This window comes from Lissotriton vulgaris, chromosome 2_1 (assembly GCF_964263255.1).
Source record: "Lissotriton vulgaris chromosome 2_1, aLisVul1.2, whole genome shotgun sequence".
Classification (NCBI taxonomy): Eukaryota; Metazoa; Chordata; class Amphibia; order Caudata; family Salamandridae; genus Lissotriton; species Lissotriton vulgaris.
This window is the reverse complement of record NC_141687.1, coordinates 278,511,398-278,534,551: the sequence shown is the minus strand read 5'-3', so window position 1 is coordinate 278,534,551 and position 23,154 is coordinate 278,511,398. Positions and strand designations below refer to the sequence as shown.

The 23,154-nt window shown below is 45.9% G+C and overlaps 1 protein-coding gene across 5 annotated transcripts in view; it reads right to left on the bottom strand.

The window, feature by feature from the left end:
- The window catches only part of TBX4 (T-box transcription factor 4), a 706,415-nt gene that overhangs the window by 277,853 nt on the left and 405,408 nt on the right, over positions 1-23,154 (bottom strand). For all 5 annotated transcript variants that reach the window (XM_086954928.1, XM_086954931.1, XM_086954927.1 and 2 more), the window contains exon 3: positions 17,025-17,119. In XM_086954928.1, coding sequence (XP_086811054.1) covers positions 17,025-17,119 — 95 coding nt within the window. The remainder of the gene's footprint in view (positions 1-17,024; positions 17,120-23,154) is intronic.

Genomic DNA, 23,154 nt, shown 5'->3' with positions numbered 1-23,154 from the left:
TTGACAGTGGACTACAAGATATTGAGTCGTATTTTGGCCACCAGGTTGGCCCCGCATATGACCAGGCTGGTGCACAGGGACCAAGCGGGGTTTATCCCTACGAGGAACACGGCGCTTAATATTCGTCGTCTGATTGGGATATTGGACGGCGCAATGGAAGCGGACGGTGACCCGGCGGTGTTATCTGTGGATATTGAGAAAGCCTTTGATAGTCTGGAGAAGGTCTACTTAGATGAAGTCCTAGTAAAGTTTGGCATTGGCGAGGGGTTTCGTAGATGGACAAAGGTGTTGTATTCCTCGGCTACAACGCGGGTACGCCTGGGCACTCTGGTATCCGTGGCTTTTCCAGTTTGTAGAGGAACGAGACAGGGGTGTTCCCTCTCCCCACTGCTGTTCGCACTGGCGATGGAACCGTTAGGGGCGCGCGCCCGGTTGGGAGTCCTGTACACGGGGATCGACAGAGGCGGGCAGTCGCACTATATATCATTGTATGCAGACGATTTGCTGCTGTACATGGCGGACGCGGAGCGGGCTCTGGAGGGGGCGATGGATATGCTGTCCGAGTTTGGTCGGTTGTCGGGCCTCAAGGTTAACTGGACGAAGACTTGTGTCTTTCCACTCAGGGCAGACGCGCCGTGTCCCTCTCGCGATATAGGGGTGGTCTGGGAGCCATCTTGCTTCACTTATTTGGGAGTCCGAATCTACCACGAGGTCGCGAACTTATTGGAGGGTAATATTGGGCGATGTATAAGAGCGCTGAGAGGCTGTATGTACTTTTAGGCCTCCCTCCCTTTGTCAGTGTTGGGTAGAGTGGCTCTACTGAAGATGGTAGCGCTCCCGAGGCTACAGTATTACTTTCGCACACTGCCCCTTTGGATCCCCCAGAGGATCTTTAAGGACCTGCGGACGATGATAATCGATTTCCTTTGGGGGCACGGTCGCCGTAGGGTAGCATTGAACACTTTGCTTCAACCCAAGCTTGAGGGGGGGATGGCGGTCCCCGACTTTGAGTTGTACTACTTGGCCGCGCAGCTTCAGGTTCTCACACAGCACGTGGCTAGGGTATTTAGAGGGCCAGAACACGAACGAGAGCATGGTATACAATGTCATGTCCTGGCCTACATTATCATGCAGCAGAGACTGGAGTTGCGAGGCCTCACCATGGAGGAGAAGACGCTCAGGTTGTGTTGGCAAAGGAGTTTGAGGAGAGCGAAGGCGTCCCGACCGTATGCGTCGGAGATACCGTTGGGAATGTTGACTGCGCTGCCGCATGGGGGCGATTGGTCTCCGCTACTGGAGTGGGAGGAGCTGGGACTGCAGGTGGTGGGGGATCTGTATCTTGATGGGACGCTGGTCCCCTTCCAGACGCTGAAGGAACAGTTTGGGCTGCCGGAGGGGAGCTTCCTCTTGCATGCGGCTGTGGTAGCGGCCATGCAGAAGCACTGGAAAGGGGGGCTCATTGAACCGGAAACGACTATGGCTTGCCAGTATGTCGTGATGGCCGCTGGCACCTTTAAAGTGGTGACCTGCCTCCATAATAGGATGTTGCATGAGGGGTTGGATCCGCTCCTGTGCCTGAAATCGAAGTGGGAACTTAGCATAGGTAGGCCCATTCCGGACACGGTGTGGGGTCATATCCTTAAGCGTACGTGGAAAGGTACAAGGAACGCACGCTTTCAGCAGGTACATTTTTACGTGTTGCACAGGGCCTAACTGACCCAGGAGAAGATTAAACGGTATTTCCAGGTGCAGGAGGCGAGATGTCCGAGATGCCTGGCACTGGAGGCTGATCTAGATCATTTGTTATGGGGCTGCCCGAAGCTGGAGACTTACTGGGCGGAGGTTGGGAAACTCCTAAATGCAGTGACCGATCGGGAGGTGGATTTTGACATGGCGGCGTGCTTGTTGCTCTGGTTCCCACACACGAAGAATACTAAGGTGACGAGTAAATTCATTGACCTGGGGCTGATACTGGCGCAGAGGGAAATCACTTGGCACTGGAAGTCCAGGGAGGGACCGTCTGTGAGGAGATGGGTGAATGAACTGCTGAGGTGGTCTGAATGCGAGAGTGTGCTCCGTATGAGACAGGCAGTCAAGCTTGACAATGAAAAGAGCCTAGAAACAGCGCGAGCATGGGAGATGATAGTCCAGGCGTTGCGTGACTCCATGGTGGAGGACGAAGACTGAATTGATAGTGTATGAGGACTCCATGAGGCTTATGAGTATGGAGGTATCCATTAAGCTGTAGCGGGACCCATAGTGGCGTTAGGAGTATGGCCCACATCATTAGCGGTTGCTGGGGGGGGAGGGGATGGGGGTTGTTTTAGGATTGTTGGGGGGGGTTAGGCACCGGGACCCAGGTCGGGACACAGTAGTGATCCCCGGGGTTGGAACTGTCCTAGCGTGACGGGAGAGCTTGGATAGATGACGGGGTAATGACAGGGACACATGGAACTGTTATGATAGGGGCCCACCACCGAATGGACTGGGGGTTAGAATTGTAAATATCGCCATGTGGCTGGACTGTTAGGATATGCTGAACGGTGTTGGGGGAGGGTTAGGTGTTTAGGGGGGTAAAATGCAGATACACGAAGCGATTATCGACCAATTGTCCCTCAGGGATGCTCACTGTGATGTTCTTGCTGGAAGTTTGGATCACTGTGCCGCCCGGCCTCCGGGATACGGGCTGAATGGCTGTGTACGATCTGTGGTTTACTTGATCCATGCGGGGGGACACCATGAGTGTGCTGGTTGATTTATTATATGCAATGGTTTCTAATTCTGCAATAAAAACAAATTAAAAAAAAAAAAAATGACCCTTGTGGGTATCAGAGCGCTTTACAATGTTCAAGTCGACGTGTATAAAAACATCATCATCAACGATAGGATATGGTATGGGAGAATCCCCGTAGAATACACCTCAGGTCCCAGACGGACAACAACTAAAAAAAAGAACATAGGCTGTGAGAAAAAAAAGCATGCGTGCAGACTAAGGGATACATCGTGTCCTAGAGTATAGTTTATGCGTTCTACTGCAGCTTTGTTCATCAATATCCTTTTAGCGTCTTTCTTGCATGAAGCAGTTGATAGGTGCATTCTGAATTCAGGGGGTAGTCATACTTTTTGACATGTAAAACTAGGGACATGCAGGATACATTAGGATCTTGGCAAACGTATCAATCCACTGTTATGTGTACTGTATGTATCTTACATACAGTGATTTGTAATATAACAGTGGATATATTAATCCACTGAGTTATCCAACGGAGTTATCATACGTAAAGTGCTCTGTAGAGACACACTAATAATATCAGCTGCTTTACGAGATAGCACACATTGCTCTAACCTGTGCTAGATAATCCGCATTCTACCCTTAGACTTGCTGGATAAACATTAGGGCCTGCAGATTGTTTCTTCACAGTCTAAGCTATCTTAAAATGAAGTCTGTAAGTGACATGTTCAGTCTGAGCTTTACTTTCACCTTTCCCATGTCAATTATTTAGGGACAGGGTTTGTACAATGGTTGCACCGCCATCTGTGTCTGAAGTACCTGCAAATACGGATTGGTGTCACTGCAACGCATGCTTTTACATCGCATGCCTTTACAACGCAGTTTTTAACACGCAGTCCATTACAACGCATAATGCTTTTAGGCGCTGGATAGTGAATTATTTAATTTACTATTCCAACTCCAGTCCCCGTGGATAGCAGGGAAGGTGTTGGATAGTAAATTAAATATATTCCCTATCCTAGAGCGCCCCCCAGCGCAATGCGTTGTAATGGTATGCGTTGTAATGGTTGCGATGTAATGGTAGTGCGTTGTAAAAAATGTGTTGTAAGTGATGTTCCCCGCAAATACCAACCACCCATACATGCATCACAAACAGTGCATGCGAACACCACCAGTTACAGATGTGGGAACTTCTTCAGGAGTTGTGGGACAGACAGGAGTAAATGGCTCAAATTGTAACAATGAAAGTCTTTTCCCACCGGTATCCTAAGGCTTCATCCTATCAAATGGTATCAAAACTATCAACGAAATACTTACTGTTAATGAGGAGACAGCTAGAGCTGATCCTCTCTCTCATTGGTTGTGTAGTACAAGGTAGGACTTTGGCACTCGGGTAACTAGAAGGTAATGCTTGTTTATTACTCCACTGGGTCTCATCTACCGTGGCCAAAGAATTCATGGTTAAGCACAGTGGGGAGAGCCACAATCAACAGTTCCCCATGGGATTTCAGTGAGTGATCTGAGCCTAGCGCCAAGCCTCCTAAGGCACGTTAGTTTATCAGATACATTTTCTGAATGCAGTTGTGCTCCGTCAACACTGAGTAGCCACAGGCTCTATATCTTCTTGGCAGAAAACTCGCAAGGTGCGCTTGTGATTTCTGTGGGTGCCACACGATTACAGGACTTTCCGCTTCTAGGGACACTGCAGAAACACCAGGTTCTGAAATGCTTGCCATCCATCTGGGACTGCAGGTCCTTTCCTGGGTAACAGCTTCAGTTACCCCTGACTTAGCTCGTCGCATTTGATCTCTTTTAGGCACCTCCATCACCCATCCTCAGTAGCCAGTCAGCTCCTTCCTTTGATGCAAACCTCAGGCAGTGCTTATCCAGGCAGGTAGCAGAACTTCCGGGTTCCTTTTCATGAACCTGGTAAAAGTTTGTTGGTAGTCAGTGACTTCCAACCCTGGCACAAAAAAATTTTTTTTATCAGTCTCCACTGCTGAAGGACCCAGAATTCTGATAAAGAAAACATGGAACCTAGCTGATGGTCCCATTCTTATATCAAGTTTACAGGCGAAGTTTGTGCTTTCCAGATACCAATCTCTGGGACATGTTGTAAGCAGTTCTTGGCTATTGCTTATTCCTCCCAGGCTGGTCCAGCCAGAGTTCTTCAGATGTTAGCGAGAAGGTGGATGGACCAGAGTAGTCTCCTCACAAAAGAGATGCAAACCTGGGCAGAAAGGAGGGAGAGCCTTCCCACTTGACTCCCTGTTAACTGGCAGGCATAGCATTTCCATGGACGTATGGAGCAGGAAAGGACGGAAACTTTCCCTACACTTCAGTGTGTCCGCCACTTCACACATTAGACTCGGTACACTCCAAAGGCCTCAGGAAAGCCTTAGAGAAACCCCTCAATGTAGATTGCTCTCTGGCAGCCTCTCTTTAACCTCCATCTTATGTACTACTCTTGTGATGCTATTCAAAATGGAATCCTGGTTGCCAGTTACACACAGCACATACACTCTATTGTCCAGATTCACAGAACTAACTTAATACTAAATCCTAAACTTACTACCATTTTGGTATTCACAGAAAGCACTTACTGATTTTGGTATTCACAGAAGGCACTTACTGATTTTGGTATTCACAGAAGGCACTCAACAGCTCACTGTCCCAGGGCATTGTTATTCAACCTCTAAAATCGGCCACCATTGTCCCTATCCTCAAAAAACCGGGTGCTGACCCCTCCGCTCTGGTCAACTACCGCCCCATCTCACTTTTGCCCTTTCTGGGGAAGATACTGGAGCGCCATGTCACCAGAGCGCTCAGCACCTTTGTGGAGGAAAACGGGGTGTTAGCCCCCCGTCAGGTTGGGTTCCGCCCCACACACTCCACGGAATCCTTAGTGCTATCGGTCCTCGACAACCTCAGAGAGGGCATGGACACTAACCACCCCCAGGCCCTGGTCCTCCTCAACCTCTCCGCCGCTTTTGACACGGTTGATTATTCCATCTTACTCTCTCGTGTCAGAGCGGCGGGGGTCAGAGGCTCAGCCTTGGTCTGGCTGTCCTCCTTCCTGAGGGACAGCACCCAGGCAGTACGCCTGGGCGATATCTCGGCGGACTTCCGGAAAGTGCAATGCGGGGTCCCCCAGGGTTCCTCCCTTTCCCCTCTTTTGTTTAATTTGTACATTGCCCCTCTCATTTTTACTCTCCAGCAAATGGAGGTCTCCGTCTACAACTACGCGGATGACTTTCAGCTTATTTTTACTTTGTCCCCTTCCCCTGAGTCCATGGCGAAGTTCCAGTCTGTTATGATCTTTATCCGGGACTGGATGAATTACAACCACCTGAAGTTAAACCCAGACAAAACTGAGCTGGTTCTGACAGGTGGTTGCTCCAGTCCCTGGACCCCTCTCTTCTGGCCCCCCCTCCCTAGGCCCCCCCCTTCTCCTTCTTCCTCTGTGAAAACTCTGGGGATTAAACTGAATGACCAACTCACTATGCACTCCCAGGTCAGTTCTGTGGTGTCCTCCTCCTTTCTTTCACTCCGCACTATCCGTAAAGTCTCCCGTTTCTTTTCCCATTTCTTTTCTTTCTCCGCCCTGAAACTCATTGTCCTGGTGATGGTAATCTCCCGCCTAGACTATGGCAACGCTCTATACTGCGGCATGCCCGCCTACAGTATGCGGCGATTACAGCTTGTCCAAAACCAGGCTGCCCGCCTGGTTTACAACTTGGCCAAATTCCATCATGTTACTCAGCTCCTGAAGTCCTTGCACTGGCTCCCTATTCGAGAACAAGCTCAGTTCAAGATAGGATGTATCACCTTTCAGGCCCGGGCCGGCGCAGCCCCTGCCTTCATCTCCTCGGAAATCAAAGCCTACGCCCCCGTCAGGGGACTACGTTCATCCTCCCAACAATTGCTGACAGTTCCCAGCTTCAGGCGTAAAAAGTGGGGGGGCACGAAATTTTTCACACTTGCCCCTGCCTTCTGGAACTCTCTCCCCGCCCACCTTAGATCTTCCACTCAATATCCGCACTTCCGTAAGGCGCTCAAAACCTTCCTTTTCTCACAAGCCTTCCCATTGTGATTGTCCTATTCTCCCCCTCCTCCCCGATCCTCCTGCCCTTTTGGGTTCAGTACTTCATAGCGCCATGAAACCGCCAGGTGTACGTGCGCTCTATAAATGTTTTAAACTCAAACTCAAACTTACTCATTTCGGTATTCACAGAAGTCAGGAGTCCTAAATTTAGGACTCCTAAATGCCTTCTGTGAATACCAAAAGTCTTAAAATTAGGATTTTTCTCAGTTTAGGAGTAGTAAAGTTAGGACTCCTAACTTTAGGACTCCTAACTTTAGGACTCCTAAATGCCTTCTGTGAATACCGAAAGTATTAAAATTAGGATTTTTCTCAGTTTAGTAGTAGTAAAGTTAGGACTCCTAACTTTAGGACTCCTAAATGCCTTCTGCGAATACCTAAAGTCGTAAAATTAGGACTTTTCTCAGTTTACGAGTAGTAAAGTTAGTAGTCCTCAGTAAAGAAGGTTTCACATGGCATGCCCCTCTGTACCACAGAGCCCAGGTCTAGGTTTCACTCCATGTGGCAACTGACCGTCAGTACACACTCATGATTCTCAAGGGTGCTGCAGCCTAAACATTCAAAAACCAATGGAGAACTCGCTATGGGGAGCTTACGACAGGGGTGCCCACTCCTGAAAGCCATGCATGACCTTTTCCATCCCAAAAGCAACTATGAGAACTGGATTCATTGCTGCAGTACAAGCAGGCGCCCCCTCTCGTACTCTGCCAAGCAATCTTAGCAGTGAATCAGTTTGGACTTTGGACCAATGACCAACACCGGAACACATCACAACCACTCAACCCTGGGAGTTGCTCTAAATGTTCAATTTATTGTACAGACTGGAACAGCTACTGTATGTAGTTATCCACTCGGATAAGTCTTTCTCCCTATCATTTTCTCTCTTCCTTCAATATTTCTATTTCTCTTTTCCTCTCCCCATCCCTCTCTGTTTCTTTCTCCTATCACAGCTTTTTCCGTCATTATCTCTCTCCCGGTCTTTCTTTTTCTATCTCCTCCACTTTACATTGCTCTTTGTGTGTGTGTGTGTGCCTCCCTCGCACTTTTTCCTCTCTCCTCTCTCTCAATGTCTCTTTCTCTATTTGAATTCATTTGTGTGCCCTTTTGGGTCTAAAAGCTTTCTAAATATGGAACGCAGAACAGAATAGAAATCTTTGTCAATTTCCAGGTAAAAAACATGAATTAGAAACATGCGGGATACTCTTGAGCCCTCATGAAACATCCAGCCTTATGGAGCCGGTAAGGGGCTCGTACACAAATTAGAGAGTTTGACTTTAGCCAGGGCATTAAGTAGGATAACAATCATTTGCAATGCAATAGGTCTAGCATTTGTTGAAGTTAGAGCTGTTGGCATTGAAAATTACTGTGCATTTTACTTTTGCATTTTTATTTGCAACAATAAATAGACTCCTCGAACACAAAGGTACCCATTAATAATCAACCTATACGCAACAATATAGAGCAGGCTATCCGGGAGTTAGAACAGCACTGGACTGTAGTTTGGCGCGCAGCTAACATTCCTGTATGCAAAGAAGGGACTGTGTATTAGCTTGGGTTGCTGTTTGTGATGTGGTGTAGAGGGTTAAATCCACTTCCACGATCCATTTTGCACCTGACATAAAATGTTCGCCTACTACTAGGCATAATTACAAGATATCTCTTATCTGGTCATGACACCCCTAAGTTCAGTGATGTTGGTGAAAGTGGCGGTGAGGGCTGCATTCAAACATTTGGGGTTCAGCCGACTTTAGGCGCAGGGGGCCAGTGGTTGGCCAGTGGTTGGCACTGACACCTTACAAGGACAGGGCTGGTATGGAGAAAGACCTGAGGGTTGACATAAAAAAAACTTCAGAACTTTATTAAACAAATTGCACAGCCTTAGGTTTAAGAGAAAGACAGGCAAGAGTGCAAAAATAGGGTTTTGGGATGAAAGCTCAAAATCATATATATATATGGAGAGACAGACCGTCGTGAATCTCTCGAAGAGGAATCTCACCAACTATGAGGTAGAACTTTTATCTATGGGGTTAAGTTTTTGTCCATCTAGAACCTTTAACTTTACACAAAGCCGAAGAGAAAACTTAGAATTAGAAAGTGGTTTGCCTGCAAAGTCACAGATAAATCTATAGCACCTAGAGAAGAAGCCAGCAGCATAAGTATGGCGGAGGCAGAATTGGAACACTCACTAAGAATTCTAGCCGAGGAAGTGGAGGAGACAAGTTGCCCTTACGAAAGATACAGATCTGAAAGCATAGCCTTAGATATGAGTGCCAATAGTGGCTTTAAGCCAAAGTCAACTTTCCTCCCCCAACTAAAAAACGATGCTATAGATGTGTTTGAGCGGGGCATGTGCAAAGAACTACAACATATTTCTAACAAAAAATTAAAATGCTGGAGCAACATAAATAACCAACAGCGGAAAGCCTTGCTTAGTTTGAAAAATGACCCCAGCATAGTGATAAAAAAATCAGACAAGGGGGGCAATGTAGTAGTGCAGGCCAAAACTGACTACATTAAAGAAGGATTACGGCAGCTTTCAGATGAGACTAAATATTGCAGAAGTAACCGCATGGAATATGAGACATCAATTAGGTTATTCCATACTTTACTCCAAGAGTGGAAAGGGAAAGGACTAATAGAGACAGAAGAGTTCAAATTCCTTGAATGCAAGTCCCCTAGACTACCAGCCTTATATCTTCTACCGAAGATCCATAAGGACAGAAATAACCCACCAGGGAGGCCAATAGTCTCATCAATAGGAAGCTGCCTTGAACATGCCTCACAATACGTAGATTTCTTTCTACAGAGTTGGGTACAGAGTCTGCCATCCTTTGTTAATGATTCAGGGGCTTTTCTTAAGCTCATGGAGACACTGAAATGAGAAGAGAACTACACATTGCTATCACTTGATGTAGTGGGGCTATACACCTGTATCCCACACACACTGGGGCTTTCGGCGTGCAAACATTTCCTATCCAGAAGATCAATTTCTTATCTCTGCCACACACAAATGCTTCTAAAAATAATGGAACTGTGTCTGACTCAAAACTACTTCCTCTTTGATTCTAAAATCTATAGACAAATCCTGGGGACTTCCATGGGGACTTGTTTTGCGCCGAGCTTTGCGGGTCTCTTCATGGGGTACTGGGAAGAAGAAGTGGTATACAGGTCATCGGTGTATAAGAAGAGTGTCATCAAATGGGTCAGATACATCGATGACATTTTCGTGGTTTGGTCAGGCTCAGAGATAGAAGCAGAAAACTTTGTGGAGGAACTTAACTCCAATGATTTCAATTTAAAATTCACCAGCCAATGGGCAGAGAAAAGTCTAGATTTCCTTGATTTAAGATTAAAGGTGGAAAACAACAGACTAGAAAGCTCCTTGTACAGAAAAACAACAGCAGGAAATAGTCTGCTACATGCATGCAGTTGCCATCAGAGCTCATTAATACAGAGCATTCCAATAGGAGAATTATTAAGAGCGAAAAGAAACTGCAGCACACCTGCAAGCTTTAAGGAAGAAGAAAATACAATGATTGAAAGATTCAGAGCAAGAGGATACACTGAAAAAACCATCAACAGGGCCAAAGGTCTCGTGGAAAAAAGAAGCAGGGAAAGTTTACTAAGGGAAAATGACAAGGACAAAACATTGGATGATAATGTAAATCCAAAAACGCGCTTCATCACGTCATACAGCAGTCAAGCGTTTATGATTAAACGAGGCCTAAAGAAATTTTGGCCTGTATTGCAAACAGACCCTGAAATTGCAGGATATGTAGAATCATATCCACAGATAACTTTCAAGAAAACTAAGTCCTTAAAAGATGAACTATGTAGTGCTGTAATTCCTGTAAAAGAAAAACCAATGGGGATACAAGGATTTTTTCCTTGCAGAAACTGCAAAGCATGCAAGCATAGTAAAAACTGTAAAGAAGTTAAACTCTCACCACACACAGAACCCTTTGTGATACAAGATCATACATCATGCAACACGGAGTTTGCAGTTTATGCTTTGTTCTGCCCTTGTGATAAGGCCTATATCGGCAGCACGATACACAAAGCCAAAATCAGGATTTTGGAGCACTTAAGGGCCATAAAGAACTGTGATAAAGCTTACCCCATCGCAAGGCATTTTCAAACAGAACATAATCAGAATACAAACTTACTGAGATTCTGTGTGTTAGACATGATCAAACATGATGACAGAGGGGGAAATAAGATCCGAAAACTACGGAGACTAGAATCCAGACTGATTATTAAATACCAAACAACAGTACCGATTGGACATAATTGCGATGAGGAACTGGAAACTCATCTAGGCTAAAAAACGATGACATTGCAATTCAAGTCCAGGACTGTTGACTGCTAAACTCAATCTTTTAATAAATATGAGACATTGGGGGTGTGAGAAGTTGTTCTGTAATGAAAACGGAGATGACATTTTTGGAGTTAGGAGCTAATGGCGACATGACCTAGTCTAGCTTTAAGTAATATTATGTTGTGTCACTTTGAATATGCGATCCCAGTGTTTGACCCACTCCGGTCTATAGGACTGAAAAAATGAGTTCTGTTTGTCTCAGACAAGTATAATAACCATTTTTGGTTTTTTAATTCACAGGGTATAAGTTGGAATATATGTGTGGTTAATATAATTTTTGTCTATGTATTTTCATAGATACTAATGGATAATGGAAGAGGAATGAAATGAAGTACATGTCAGCCGAGTATTAAGAGGACGAAAGGAGTGAAAATGGGGACTTGAAATTGACTACGTGGAAATGATAATGTGTTGCCCGGAAGGTCAAAATGTATGCCCACTGGGGCAAAATGATTCTCTATGGTTTACCAAAAAACTGATACCAATCAAAGAGTTTTGTAAATTGTATACTATAAGGAAATGTAGAAATATCATTACAATTATGAGTATTGATTACAAAAGTACAGGAAGGAACTGTCATATAATTTGATTCGATTTGGAACCATACATCTGATGAAGATATGGATATAAGCCCACTAGGGCAAAATATCTCAGAGACATTTAATGAAAATTCAACATAAGGGCAAGTGAAGTAGCAAATATATAAAATATAAGCTATGCTAAACATTTCATCCTAGTGGAGAATAAAGCATGGAATATGTATAGGCTAATGTTACTATTTAAGTTAAAAAGCCCCAAATGAGTAATATGTAATTTAAAAACACTGTCAGGACTACACTCGGCACCACCATTAGTATCTTCACAAGTTTTATTTACTTTTACAGCAATAGTCTGTTGTTTATGTTTATGCACTGCAATGTCACATGTCTGTTTAAAACCCTATCGTATGCACAATAATGTCACTCGTGAGCAAGGGAGGTGAGCTCCTGAAACGCGTAGAGTTTACTGCCAGAAACCTGCAATAAAGCGTTTCTCGAAGATAAAAGGTGTTCGTGTGTTTTTTGACGTGGAAAAGTGTCAAAAAGTTCGACTTTATATATATATATATATATATATATATATATATATATATATATATAGCTGCTGGGATAAAGGCGGGCCGTAAATGCAACATGCCACAGATGAGGGTGATATGGCGTCTACTAATTAAGAACAAATGTACAGCCACAAAGAGAGAGGGTAGGGGAGGCTGCGCCTGAGCTCTCCCTGTGGGTGGGGGAGGGGTCAGGAAAGAGAGAGACATTTCAGTGCAAGGTAGAGAGAACGCAGCCTCTTGATACGAGTCCAGGTGAAAGCACACATTCGTTCTGAGGCATTAAATGATGAAGCAGAGAAGGCAGGGGTATGAGGGGGTTCGGGAGGGGGGAGGGGAATGGAGGAAGAAAGAGAGATGGAGATAGAAAAAAGGAGAAGTGTGGGGGTGGGCTGGAGGGCGAAAGGAACATGTAAGACTGGAGGGGGTGAGGGAGGGGGTAGAGGGACAGAGAGGGTAGAACGGCGGGAGGAGGGGGAAGGAGAAACTACAGAGGAGTGGGGAGATAAAGAACAGGTGGAGGGAGTTGAGGGCAACCACAGAGGGAGAAAAGGAGGAAAGAGTAAGAGAGGAGATGTAGCAGTAACAGAGTTAAGGAGTAGTTCCGTGCGTCGGTGCGGTGGGCACCTAAGTTAGAGAGGAGAAAGAGGGAGGCACCACAAGAGGCTAGAGGTATGGAGAGTGAGGGCGAGAGTTAGATGGGAATGTAAGACAGATCCACGAAGTGTGAGGATGCAGCTCAGATGACCACGGTGGGTCAGCAGGGGGACAGCTTTCTCCCCGCAGGTGCTGAATTATGGAGGTGCTACGACACACAAGCCTTTATTTAACTTTATATTTATCTGCTGGAGTGACTGGAGCTTCCTGCGGGAGCAAGCTGTGGGGCAGCACGCTCATCTGCAGCAGGCAAGAAAGCCTTGGTTGGCACTGAGAGGAGTAGGAACAACGGAAACATGGTGTTCTAGGGGCTTCTTTTCATCCACCCTTCTGTGGTGCCAACTGGACCAGGAGTCGAGAAAGAAACAGAGCTTTTCCACCCAGGCTCTGCCCTTCTTGGCTGCAGCTTGCCCTGCGAGGAGGGGTGGTGAAAGTTTGCGCCCAGCCTTCTTTGGTGTTGCAACTGCCCCAAACCCCTAAAATGGAGCAGGGGAGGGAGCGGGTTCCAACCTGTGCCTTCAATAAACTTCCAGGCTAACCGTCGCAGCGGCCGGACCCAGGGTTCTGATCATCCACAGCTTGAAGGCTCCGACCCAAATATCTATTTGAATAGAAAGAAAGGACACCCTGCCTCGGGATATAAAGGCCCCAGCTAGAGGGTCCAACAGATATATGTGAAGGGGTGATTAACCTAGGAGCTGACACTACACATAACAATCACATGGTCAAACCAAATAGACTCTACAGTTCATGTTAGAAATATATATATTTTTATTTTTTTAGGATGGTAAGGATATAAACATTAAATATAATTTTCGTATCACAAATACATTTAGATCATAAATACGACATACATAGATATGGGGGCAACAACAAAAGGGAAGATAGTCCTACCCAGTACCGGCCACACTTCACACACACTGTCTCACTCACTTCAATCTCTTCAATCTCTTCCCACTCTATCTCATCTTAGACCATTCACCATTCATTCTACCATTCATTCTTCTGATCCTGGCGAGTTCACATATATCTGTTGGACCCTCTAGCTGGGGCCTTTATATCCCGAGGCAGGGTGTCCTTTCTTTCTATTCAAATTGGTCTCTCCCCCCTACTACCTGCCCATATCCTAAAGCTACCCACGGGGAACCCCCTTCTTTGCTTATCCGACCCAAACATCGCCCAACTGCACACAAAGGCACATTTTGCGTAATTCGCATATTGTAAGTAGCTACAAATGCGCACCAATGTGGGAGCATTCTCACAGGGCAGCTTACGGACACCCGAAAGGACACAGAAGAGAAGCAACTGGGAGAGAAACACAGCGTTGGGTACCTGGCTCTTAAATACCAAAGAAACGACAAAACAGAAGATACACTAGAATCCGATTATATCTAAACAACTTTGAGTGGTGTTTTTTTGAGGCAGCCCATGGTGTTGCTTCCAGACTGTGTGCCAAGAGATGTCACAAGATAATCTTGGGGTCGTTTTGACGCAGCAGCTCCTTGGGCTTTTCTGCGACGAGCAATGGGCGCTAACGTGATTCTACGCACATGGTGATGGTGCAGTGAGGTTGTGTGTGGGCACACAGCTGCCCGTGTCGGGCAGGGCTCCCCTGGAGAGGGAGAGTAGACACAGCTGGGGGATGTTGTCATCTCATTGCCCATGGCCCCTGCAGCTCTCCCGCGGACGGGAGGGCAGGATGCACAGCACCGTGAAGACTCTTCGACCGCCAAACCCAACTAGGCTTTCATGAAGTGCGCGTTTAGTTACACTCCAGTTTGAGACAGATGCCGCATCTGAGAGCTGGGGAGGCGCTGCGAATTGCCCAGGATCACACAATCCTCTCGAATGTGGGCGACCAGGGGAACTCTGGTTTCAGGCTGGTGTCTGGTGACGGGAGCGCAGCGGCCATGCTGCATTTCCAGACACATAGCTTCAACCATAATAAGAATGCAAATTAACAAAAGACGGCTGATTCTTGTGTAAGCCTTCCTCTTGTAACAGGAAATGACATAGCACGCAGTGGGCTGAGATAAAAAATAAAAAAGCACAGAATCGAAACGAGTGCAAATGCTTGTTTTTTACAGGGCTTGCTAAAATGGAAACCTCCAGTGCTTTATTAATCATAGTCCTACGGGGGCTGAACAGGCTGCTAATCAGTCTCTCAAGGCAAGGAGGGCTTCGACCCCAGAGGAGTTAATTTCCACATGCCTTCTCTCGTTGAATTGCTACATAGGCTCCATTGTCACATCCAGGCAGCAAGAAGCAGAGATGTGCCCACTCGTGGGAAACAAAGCAACTCCCATCACGCTGATGATAGTTGCACAATGAAGAGGGAGTGCTTCCTTGCTTTTAAGGCAACCATGTCTCGCACGGAGGCAAACTGAACCACCACCATGTTTGGACAGGCGCCACTGTAACACAATGTAACAAACAAATAAGAAAAGGAAAACAAAAGCATTACCTGAAATAGGTCACGTCCATGTTTACAGAAAAGAACTGTTCCCACTACCTGCACAAGTGCTGAGGGGAACAAAGAGTGCCTATGAAATGAATTACTGAAAACTGCGACTTCAAGAAATGATTCACAACATCTCTTTCCTTCATTCATTTAGTTGCTTCCCTGTGAAATGGATCCAAAAAAAGAACAAGCCTGCAAGTGGTGCGTGCGCGCGCGCCACAGCGAGATATCTGGTTTCAATTATGGCGCCCATGTCAGGGCACGATAATTGAAACCACATGGCGGCCGTGCGGGTAACCGACACCAATAGGCCATGGGGGGAGCAATGCGCCTGCCTTTGGCCAATTGCGTGCTGTCTTTGTTACAAAGACGCACGTAAAGGCCAATAGCCTGGGGCAAAGTAAAAGCACACACGCAGTGTGTGCAAGCATCTGAAGCGATTTCTGAAAGCCCCTACATGAGTCTTCTCTAGAACAGCGCATGAGCGCTGTTACAGGCTCGACCTAAAAAGTGGAGGTCTTTAAAATGGGCACGTCCAAAGAAGCATAACTATGAATCCATTACAGGTGGCGTGGTTTATTTAATTAGAGGCATGACCTAAACACATGAACTCGAATCATGTGTTTGATACCACCTGCCACCTGCCCAGCATTAGTGAGCCTATATATGTCTTCTGTTATTGCATCTACACTTATCACACAACAATTAACACATAAACTTAAAACAAGCCAGACCTCTTTGATTAGCCAATGCTTGTCAACAATGTGCCATTTTTAATATCAAATGCACGAGCAATAAAAATGATATTGTTTTGAATATCTGGAATTTAATATGTTTCAATTCTGACAAAATGAGATGCTGAACAATTGTGAAAATATGAGATTGTGAATTAAATATGTCCTTCTACTTCTTTGATTTATTTGTACACTCTTACTCTGTATGTACTTCTTTTCGTCTTCTCCATGTTGCCATCCCTTCTCTAGCAAACACACGCACACTCTTCCCGCCGGTACTGAATTTTCTGTGTCCCTCTTTCACACTCTTTCCCATCGAACACAATTACAATTGGTACATATTTGACCACCTCCCTGTGCTCTCTCCGAGGCTACGGACTTGCAGAGCATGAAGTCTGAGCATCTTTATGAGCCAGTGACAGGCAGTGTGGGAAATCACAGCTCTTAATTAATCTCATCAGTTGCAGAAGCCAGAATGCAACAAAGAAGGTCAAACGTAATGTCATTTCAGTTAATAAAAACCATAATATAGTGTATATTGTTTTATTTGTACAATATATTATGGTTTTTAATAACTGAAATAAAATTACCTTTGACCAGAAGCAACACCAAAATTATTCAAACTTAAAACGTAAGCAATGTAGAAGATTACATTGTAAAACAATTTTTCTTTAAATTTCATAACAATTACTCAGAATTACATAAAATTTCACATGATACTCTTGCCTTGCTAAATTTCTTAGAATTTCGGGGCGTATTGAAAACTTAGCTGAGGCCTATTCAAAACCAAAATAGTTTAGAGAACAGAACAACAGCAGAAAGAAAGAAGAAGACAGCAGAAAAGATAACACAAGATATTTCCACCAACCTGCCCGCTTTGGTGATGATCATTTCTGTGCCGGCTTCATGAAACTTCTTCCATAGCTCTTTCTCGTGAAGGTACACTTTGATGTTTTCTATGGTCTACGGAAACAGAGAGAAAGGGGGCTGAAGTTCATAATGTGCGTTTTAATCTTGACCTTGCACTGTGAGCAGGATAAACATAGAAAGTGCTATATAAATACCGATACAATACACTAGCACACTGGCAGATAATACCGATTGACGCAGACTATGCAAAAATGCACTAGCCACGGTTTTGTTGAAATTGGGACTAGGCCAGTAAGTACACGGATCCATTTATACATGTTAATTGAAACAACAACAAAAAACCTTATGCCTAGTTCCCCAGGTCCATCTAGTCTTCCAGTATCACTTTCTGTTGCAACTCTGTAGATTATACTGGCACCGGTGCAGTCTTTGCATTCACGCTGGGAGTACCCCTCTAATGCCTTTTTGAGTTCTGTGGCCAGTTTGTCCTCACGCCTCGTGTAGGAAGGAAGTTCAATTCAATTCGCACTCTTTCTGTGAACTTACTCACAATACGTCCAACATCCCTCATGGAAAATATCAAACCTTTCAAGAGCCACACCTCTTCTAAAATATCAAAATAGCTACAGGGGAAAACAAGAAGGGCTCCGGTGCTTTCCCGCCCACGCCAATTAGACAAAGTAGTCCCCAACAGTTTTAACCATGAAGGAGTGTCATTTGATTAGGAGAAATAGCGCCTTTAGAGTTTACATTGGTTTATGATCATATGATTTCTGTGGTGCAAAAGGTGAGGGAAAACACCCTGTACCCTCAAACAATTGGTCCCTAGGGCCAAAAATTTTAACAATTCTTATTCTATGCACATGCTCAATATTACATGTGAAGTTACAATTAGTAGATATGACAATGCATCAAAAAAAGAGTAGAAGAGTTCTTGTGTTTTTCTTGTTTCTCTGTAATCCAAACAACGCCCAGCCAACAAAAGGGGGAGACCCCACGACTTCTTCAGGGCTGTATGACTCTTCAAGTTCTAAGTTCAGTGTCCTTTCTGACGGTTATACTTCCGACCCGGCTCGTCAAATAATCACAACACGATCCAAATCCACAATAATGTTCATAGAGTACGGTAATGGTCCCACCTTAAATAAGGTTCGGCATATCCAACCCAGGTGTTCAATCAATCACAACACCATTGAAATCCACACAATTGTTCCTAGAGTACGGTAATGGCCCCACCTTAAATACGGTTTGGCATCACCTCGCGGGTGTGGAGGCTGTCCCAAAAGTTCAAGTCCCACTTACACCACAATCTGGTCCTTCCCTTAGCAAGTACGCTCGAACGAAGTGGAGGTCCCGGGTTCGCGTTCTGAACCGGAAACCGAACGCAAACCCAGGATGTTCACTTCACTTCACTTTTTGCAGGAACCAGTGCTATCTATAGAGAAGATTATAGTACGGATAATCTTGATGTCCTTAGTACTCCCCTAATGCCTCGCCTCAATAGGCTAAGGCTTTCTAGGTACGCCCATCTAAAGCTTGACTTAATTTGTTAAATCTTCGGTGTGAACAATTACCCTTACTTCTGTTGGCCCACATGTTTAGTGCACATCTATGCCGTTTAGGCTACGGATTAGGTTTTCATTTCACACATAAAACATTCATGTTACTAGCCAGTTTTTATAATTTCTCATGATTCTATTGGCCAGATCTTTGGGGTGCTCATAAATCATTGACCATATTGGCTAACTCGATTTAGAAAAGGGGGTGGTGATGAACAGAGTGTCTGAGTTAAACAGACCACTCTTACCCAGTCCAAAGATCAGGGCTTGATCCATCACCGTTATTTATCTCACTGCCCCATCCCAGCTCAGAACCTGGCTATATGCAAATCAGTCTGTCCCTGGCCCAGTGCATCATGGGAACAGGGCAGACTAAACTACCAAGCCAATTCTTCACCAGAAAGGAGACAAGCTACCGGGGACCGGTTTCTGGCATTTCAGCCTTCTTCGGCCCGGCTTGCTTGAATCCTGATGGAGCAGTGAGAAAGGGACTCATGTCTGAGTATACCCTGCCACACCTATAGTGGCCAAAAACGATTTAGAAAAGGGGGTGGTGATGAACAGAGTGTCTGAGTTAAACAGACCACTCTTACCCAGTCCAAAGATCAGGGCTTGATCCATCACCGTTATTTATCTCACTGCCCCATCCCAGCTCAGAACCTGGCTATATGCAAATCAGTCTGTCCCTGGCCCAGTGCATCATGGGAACAGGGCAGACTAAACTACCAAGCCAATTCTTCACCAGAAAGGAGACAAGCTACCGGGGACCGGTTTCTGGCATTTCAGCCTTCTTCGGCCCGGCTTGCTTGAATCCTGATGGAGCAGTGAGAAAGGGACTCATGTCTGAGTATACCCTGCCACACCTATAGTGGCCAAAAACGATTTAGAAAAGGGGGTGGTGATGAACAGAGTGTCTGAGTTAAACAGACCACTCTTACCCAGTCCAAAGATCAGGGCTTGATCCATCACCGTTATTTATCTCACTGCCCCATCCCAGCTCAGAACCTGGCTATATGCAAATCAGTCTGTCCCTGGCCCAGTGCATCATGGGAACAGGGCAGACTAAACTACCAAGCCAATTCTTCACCAGAAAGGAGACAAGCTACCGGGGACCGGTTTCTGGCATTTCAGCCTTCTTCGGCCCGGCTTGCTTGAATCCTGATGGAGCAGTGAGAAAGGGACTCATGTCTGAGTATACCCTGCCACACCTATAGTGGCCAAAAACGATTTAGAAAAGGGGGTGGTGATGAACAGAGTGTCTGAGTTAAACAGACCACTCTTACCCAGTCCAAAGATCAGGGCTTGATCCATCACCGTTATTTATCTCACTGCCCCATCCCAGCTCAGAACCTGGCTATATGCAAATCAGTCTGTCCCTGGCCCAGTGCATCATGGGAACAGGGCAGACTAAACTACCAAGCCAATTCTTCACCAGAAAGGAGACAAGCTACCGGGGACCGGTTTCTGGCATTTCAGCCTTCTTCGGCCCGGCTTGCTTGAATCCTGATGGAGCAGTGAGAAAGGGACTCATGTCTGAGTATACCCTGCCACACCTATAGTGGCCAAAAACGATTTAGAAAAGGGGGTGGTGATGAACAGAGTGTCTGAGTTAAACAGACCACTCTTACCCAGTCCAAAGATCAGGGCTTGATCCATCACCGTTATTTATCTCACTGCCCCATCCCAGCTCAGAACCTGGCTATATGCCAGAAACCGGTCCCCGGGAGCTTGTTTCCTTCCCAGTGTAAGAATTGGCTTCTGTAGTTTGGTTTGTCCTGTTCCCATCATGCACTGGGACAGGAACAGACTAATTTGCATACAGTCAGGTTCTGAAACTGGGATGGTGCAGTGAGCTAAAAAACGGTGTTGGATCTAGCCCTGATCTTTTGACTGGGTGAGAGCTTTCTGTTTAATTCAGAGACTCTGTCCCTCACCACCCCTTTTTGTAAATATTTTTGTCCACCCTAAGCGTGGAAGGGTATTCTCAGATGTGAGACCCTTGCTCATTGCACCATCAGGATTCAAGCAAACCGGGCCGAAGACGGCTGTAATGCCAGAAACCGGTCCCCGGGAGCTTGTTTCCTTCCCAGTGTAAGAATTGGCTTCTGTAGTTTGGTTTGTCCTGTTCCCATCATGCACTGGGACAGGAACAGACTAATTTGCATACAGTCAGGTTCTGAAACTGGGATGGTGCAGTGAGCTAAAAAACGGTGTTGGATCTAGCCCTGATCTTTTGACTGGGTGAGAGCTTTCTGTTTAATTCAGAGACTCTGTCCCTCACCACCCCTTTTTGTAAATATTTTTGTCCACCCTAAGCGTGGAAGGGTATTCTCAGATGTGAGACCCTTGCTCATTGCACCATCAGGATTCAAGCAAACCGGGCCGAAGACGGCTGTAATGCCAGAAACCGGTCCCCGGGAGCTTGTTTCCTTCCCAGTGTAAGAATTGGCTTCTGTAGTTTGGTTTGTCCTGTTCCCATCATGCACTGGGACAGGAACAGACTAATTTGCATACAGTCAGGTTCTGAAACTGGGATGGTGCAGTGAGCTAAAAAACGGTGTTGGATCTAGCCCTGATCTTTTGACTGGGTGAGAGCTTTCTGTTTAATTCAGAGACTCTGTCCCTCACCACCCCTTTTTGTAAATATTTTTGTCCACCCTAAGCGTGGAAGGGTATTCTCAGATGTGAGACCCTTGCTCATTGCACCATCAGGATTCAAGCAAACCGGGCCGAAGACGGCTGTAATGCCAGAAACCGGTCCCCGGGAGCTTGTTTCCTTCCCAGTGTAAGAATTGGCTTCTGTAGTTTGGTTTGTCCTGTTCCCATCATGCACTGGGACAGGAACAGACTAATTTGCATACAGTCAGGTTCTGAAACTGGGATGGTGCAGTGAGCTAAAAAACGGTGTTGGATCTAGCCCTGATCTTTTGACTGGGTGAGAGCTTTCTGTTTAATTCAGAGACTCTGTCCCTCACCACCCCTTTTTGTAAATATTTTTGTCCACCCTAAGCGTGGAAGGGTATTCTCAGATGTGAGACCCTTGCTCATTGCACCATCAGGATTCAAGCAAACCGGGCCGAAGACGGCTGTAATGCCAGAAACCGGTCCCCGGGAGCTTGTTTCCTTCCCAGTGTAAGAATTGGCTTCTGTAGTTTGGTTTGTCCTGTTCCCATCATGCACTGGGACAGGAACAGACTAATTTGCATACAGTCAGGTTCTGAAACTGGGATGGTGCAGTGAGCTAAAAAACGGTGTTGGATCTAGCCCTGATCTTTTGACTGGGTGAGAGCTTTCTGTTTAATTCAGAGACTCTGTCCCTCACCACCCCTTTTTGTAAATATTTTTGTCCACCCTAAGCGTGGAAGGGTATTCTCAGATGTGAGACCCTTGCTCATTGCACCATCAGGATTCAAGCAAACCGGGCCGAAGACGGCTGTAATGCCAGAAACCGGTCCCCGGGAGCTTGTTTCCTTCCCAGTGTAAGAATTGGCTTCTGTAGTTTGGTTTGTCCTGTTCCCATCATGCACTGGGACAGGAACAGACTAATTTGCATACAGTCAGGTTCTGAAACTGGGATGGTGCAGTGAGCTAAAAAACGGTGTTGGATCTAGCCCTGATCTTTTGACTGGGTGAGAGCTTTCTGTTTAATTCAGAGACTCTGTCCCTCACCACCCCTTTTTGTAAATATTTTTGTCCACCCTAAGCGTGGAAGGGTATTCTCAGATGTGAGACCCTTGCTCATTGCACCATCAGGATTCAAGCAAACCGGGCCGAAGACGGCTGTAATGCCAGAAACCGGTCCCCGGGAGCTTGTTTCCTTCCCAGTGTAAGAATTGGCTTCTGTAGTTTGGTTTGTCCTGTTCCCATCATGCACTGGGACAGGAACAGACTAATTTGCATACAGTCAGGTTCTGAAACTGGGATGGTGCAGTGAGCTAAAAAACGGTGTTGGATCTAGCCCTGATCTTTTGACTGGGTGAGAGCTTTCTGTTTAATTCAGAGACTCTGTCCCTCACCACCCCTTTTTGTAAATATTTTTGTCCACCCTAAGCGTGGAAGGGTATTCTCAGATGTGAGACCCTTGCTCATTGCACCATCAGGATTCAAGCAAACCGGGCCGAAGACGGCTGTAATGCCAGAAACCGGTCCCCGGGAGCTTGTTTCCTTCCCAGTGTAAGAATTGGCTTCTGTAGTTTGGTTTGTCCTGTTCCCATCATGCACTGGGACAGGAACAGACTAATTTGCATACAGTCAGGTTCTGAAACTGGGATGGTGCAGTGAGCTAAAAAACGGTGTTGGATCTAGCCCTGATCTTTTGACTGGGTGAGAGCTTTCTGTTTAATTCAGAGACTCTGTCCCTCACCACCCCTTTTTGTAAATATTTTTGTCCACCCTAAGCGTGGAAGGGTATTCTCAGATGTGAGACCCTTGCTCATTGCACCATCAGGATTCAAGCAAACCGGGCCGAAGACGGCTGTAATGCCAGAAACCGGTCCCCGGGAGCTTGTTTCCTTCCCAGTGTAAGAATTGGCTTCTGTAGTTTGGTTTGTCCTGTTCCCATCATGCACT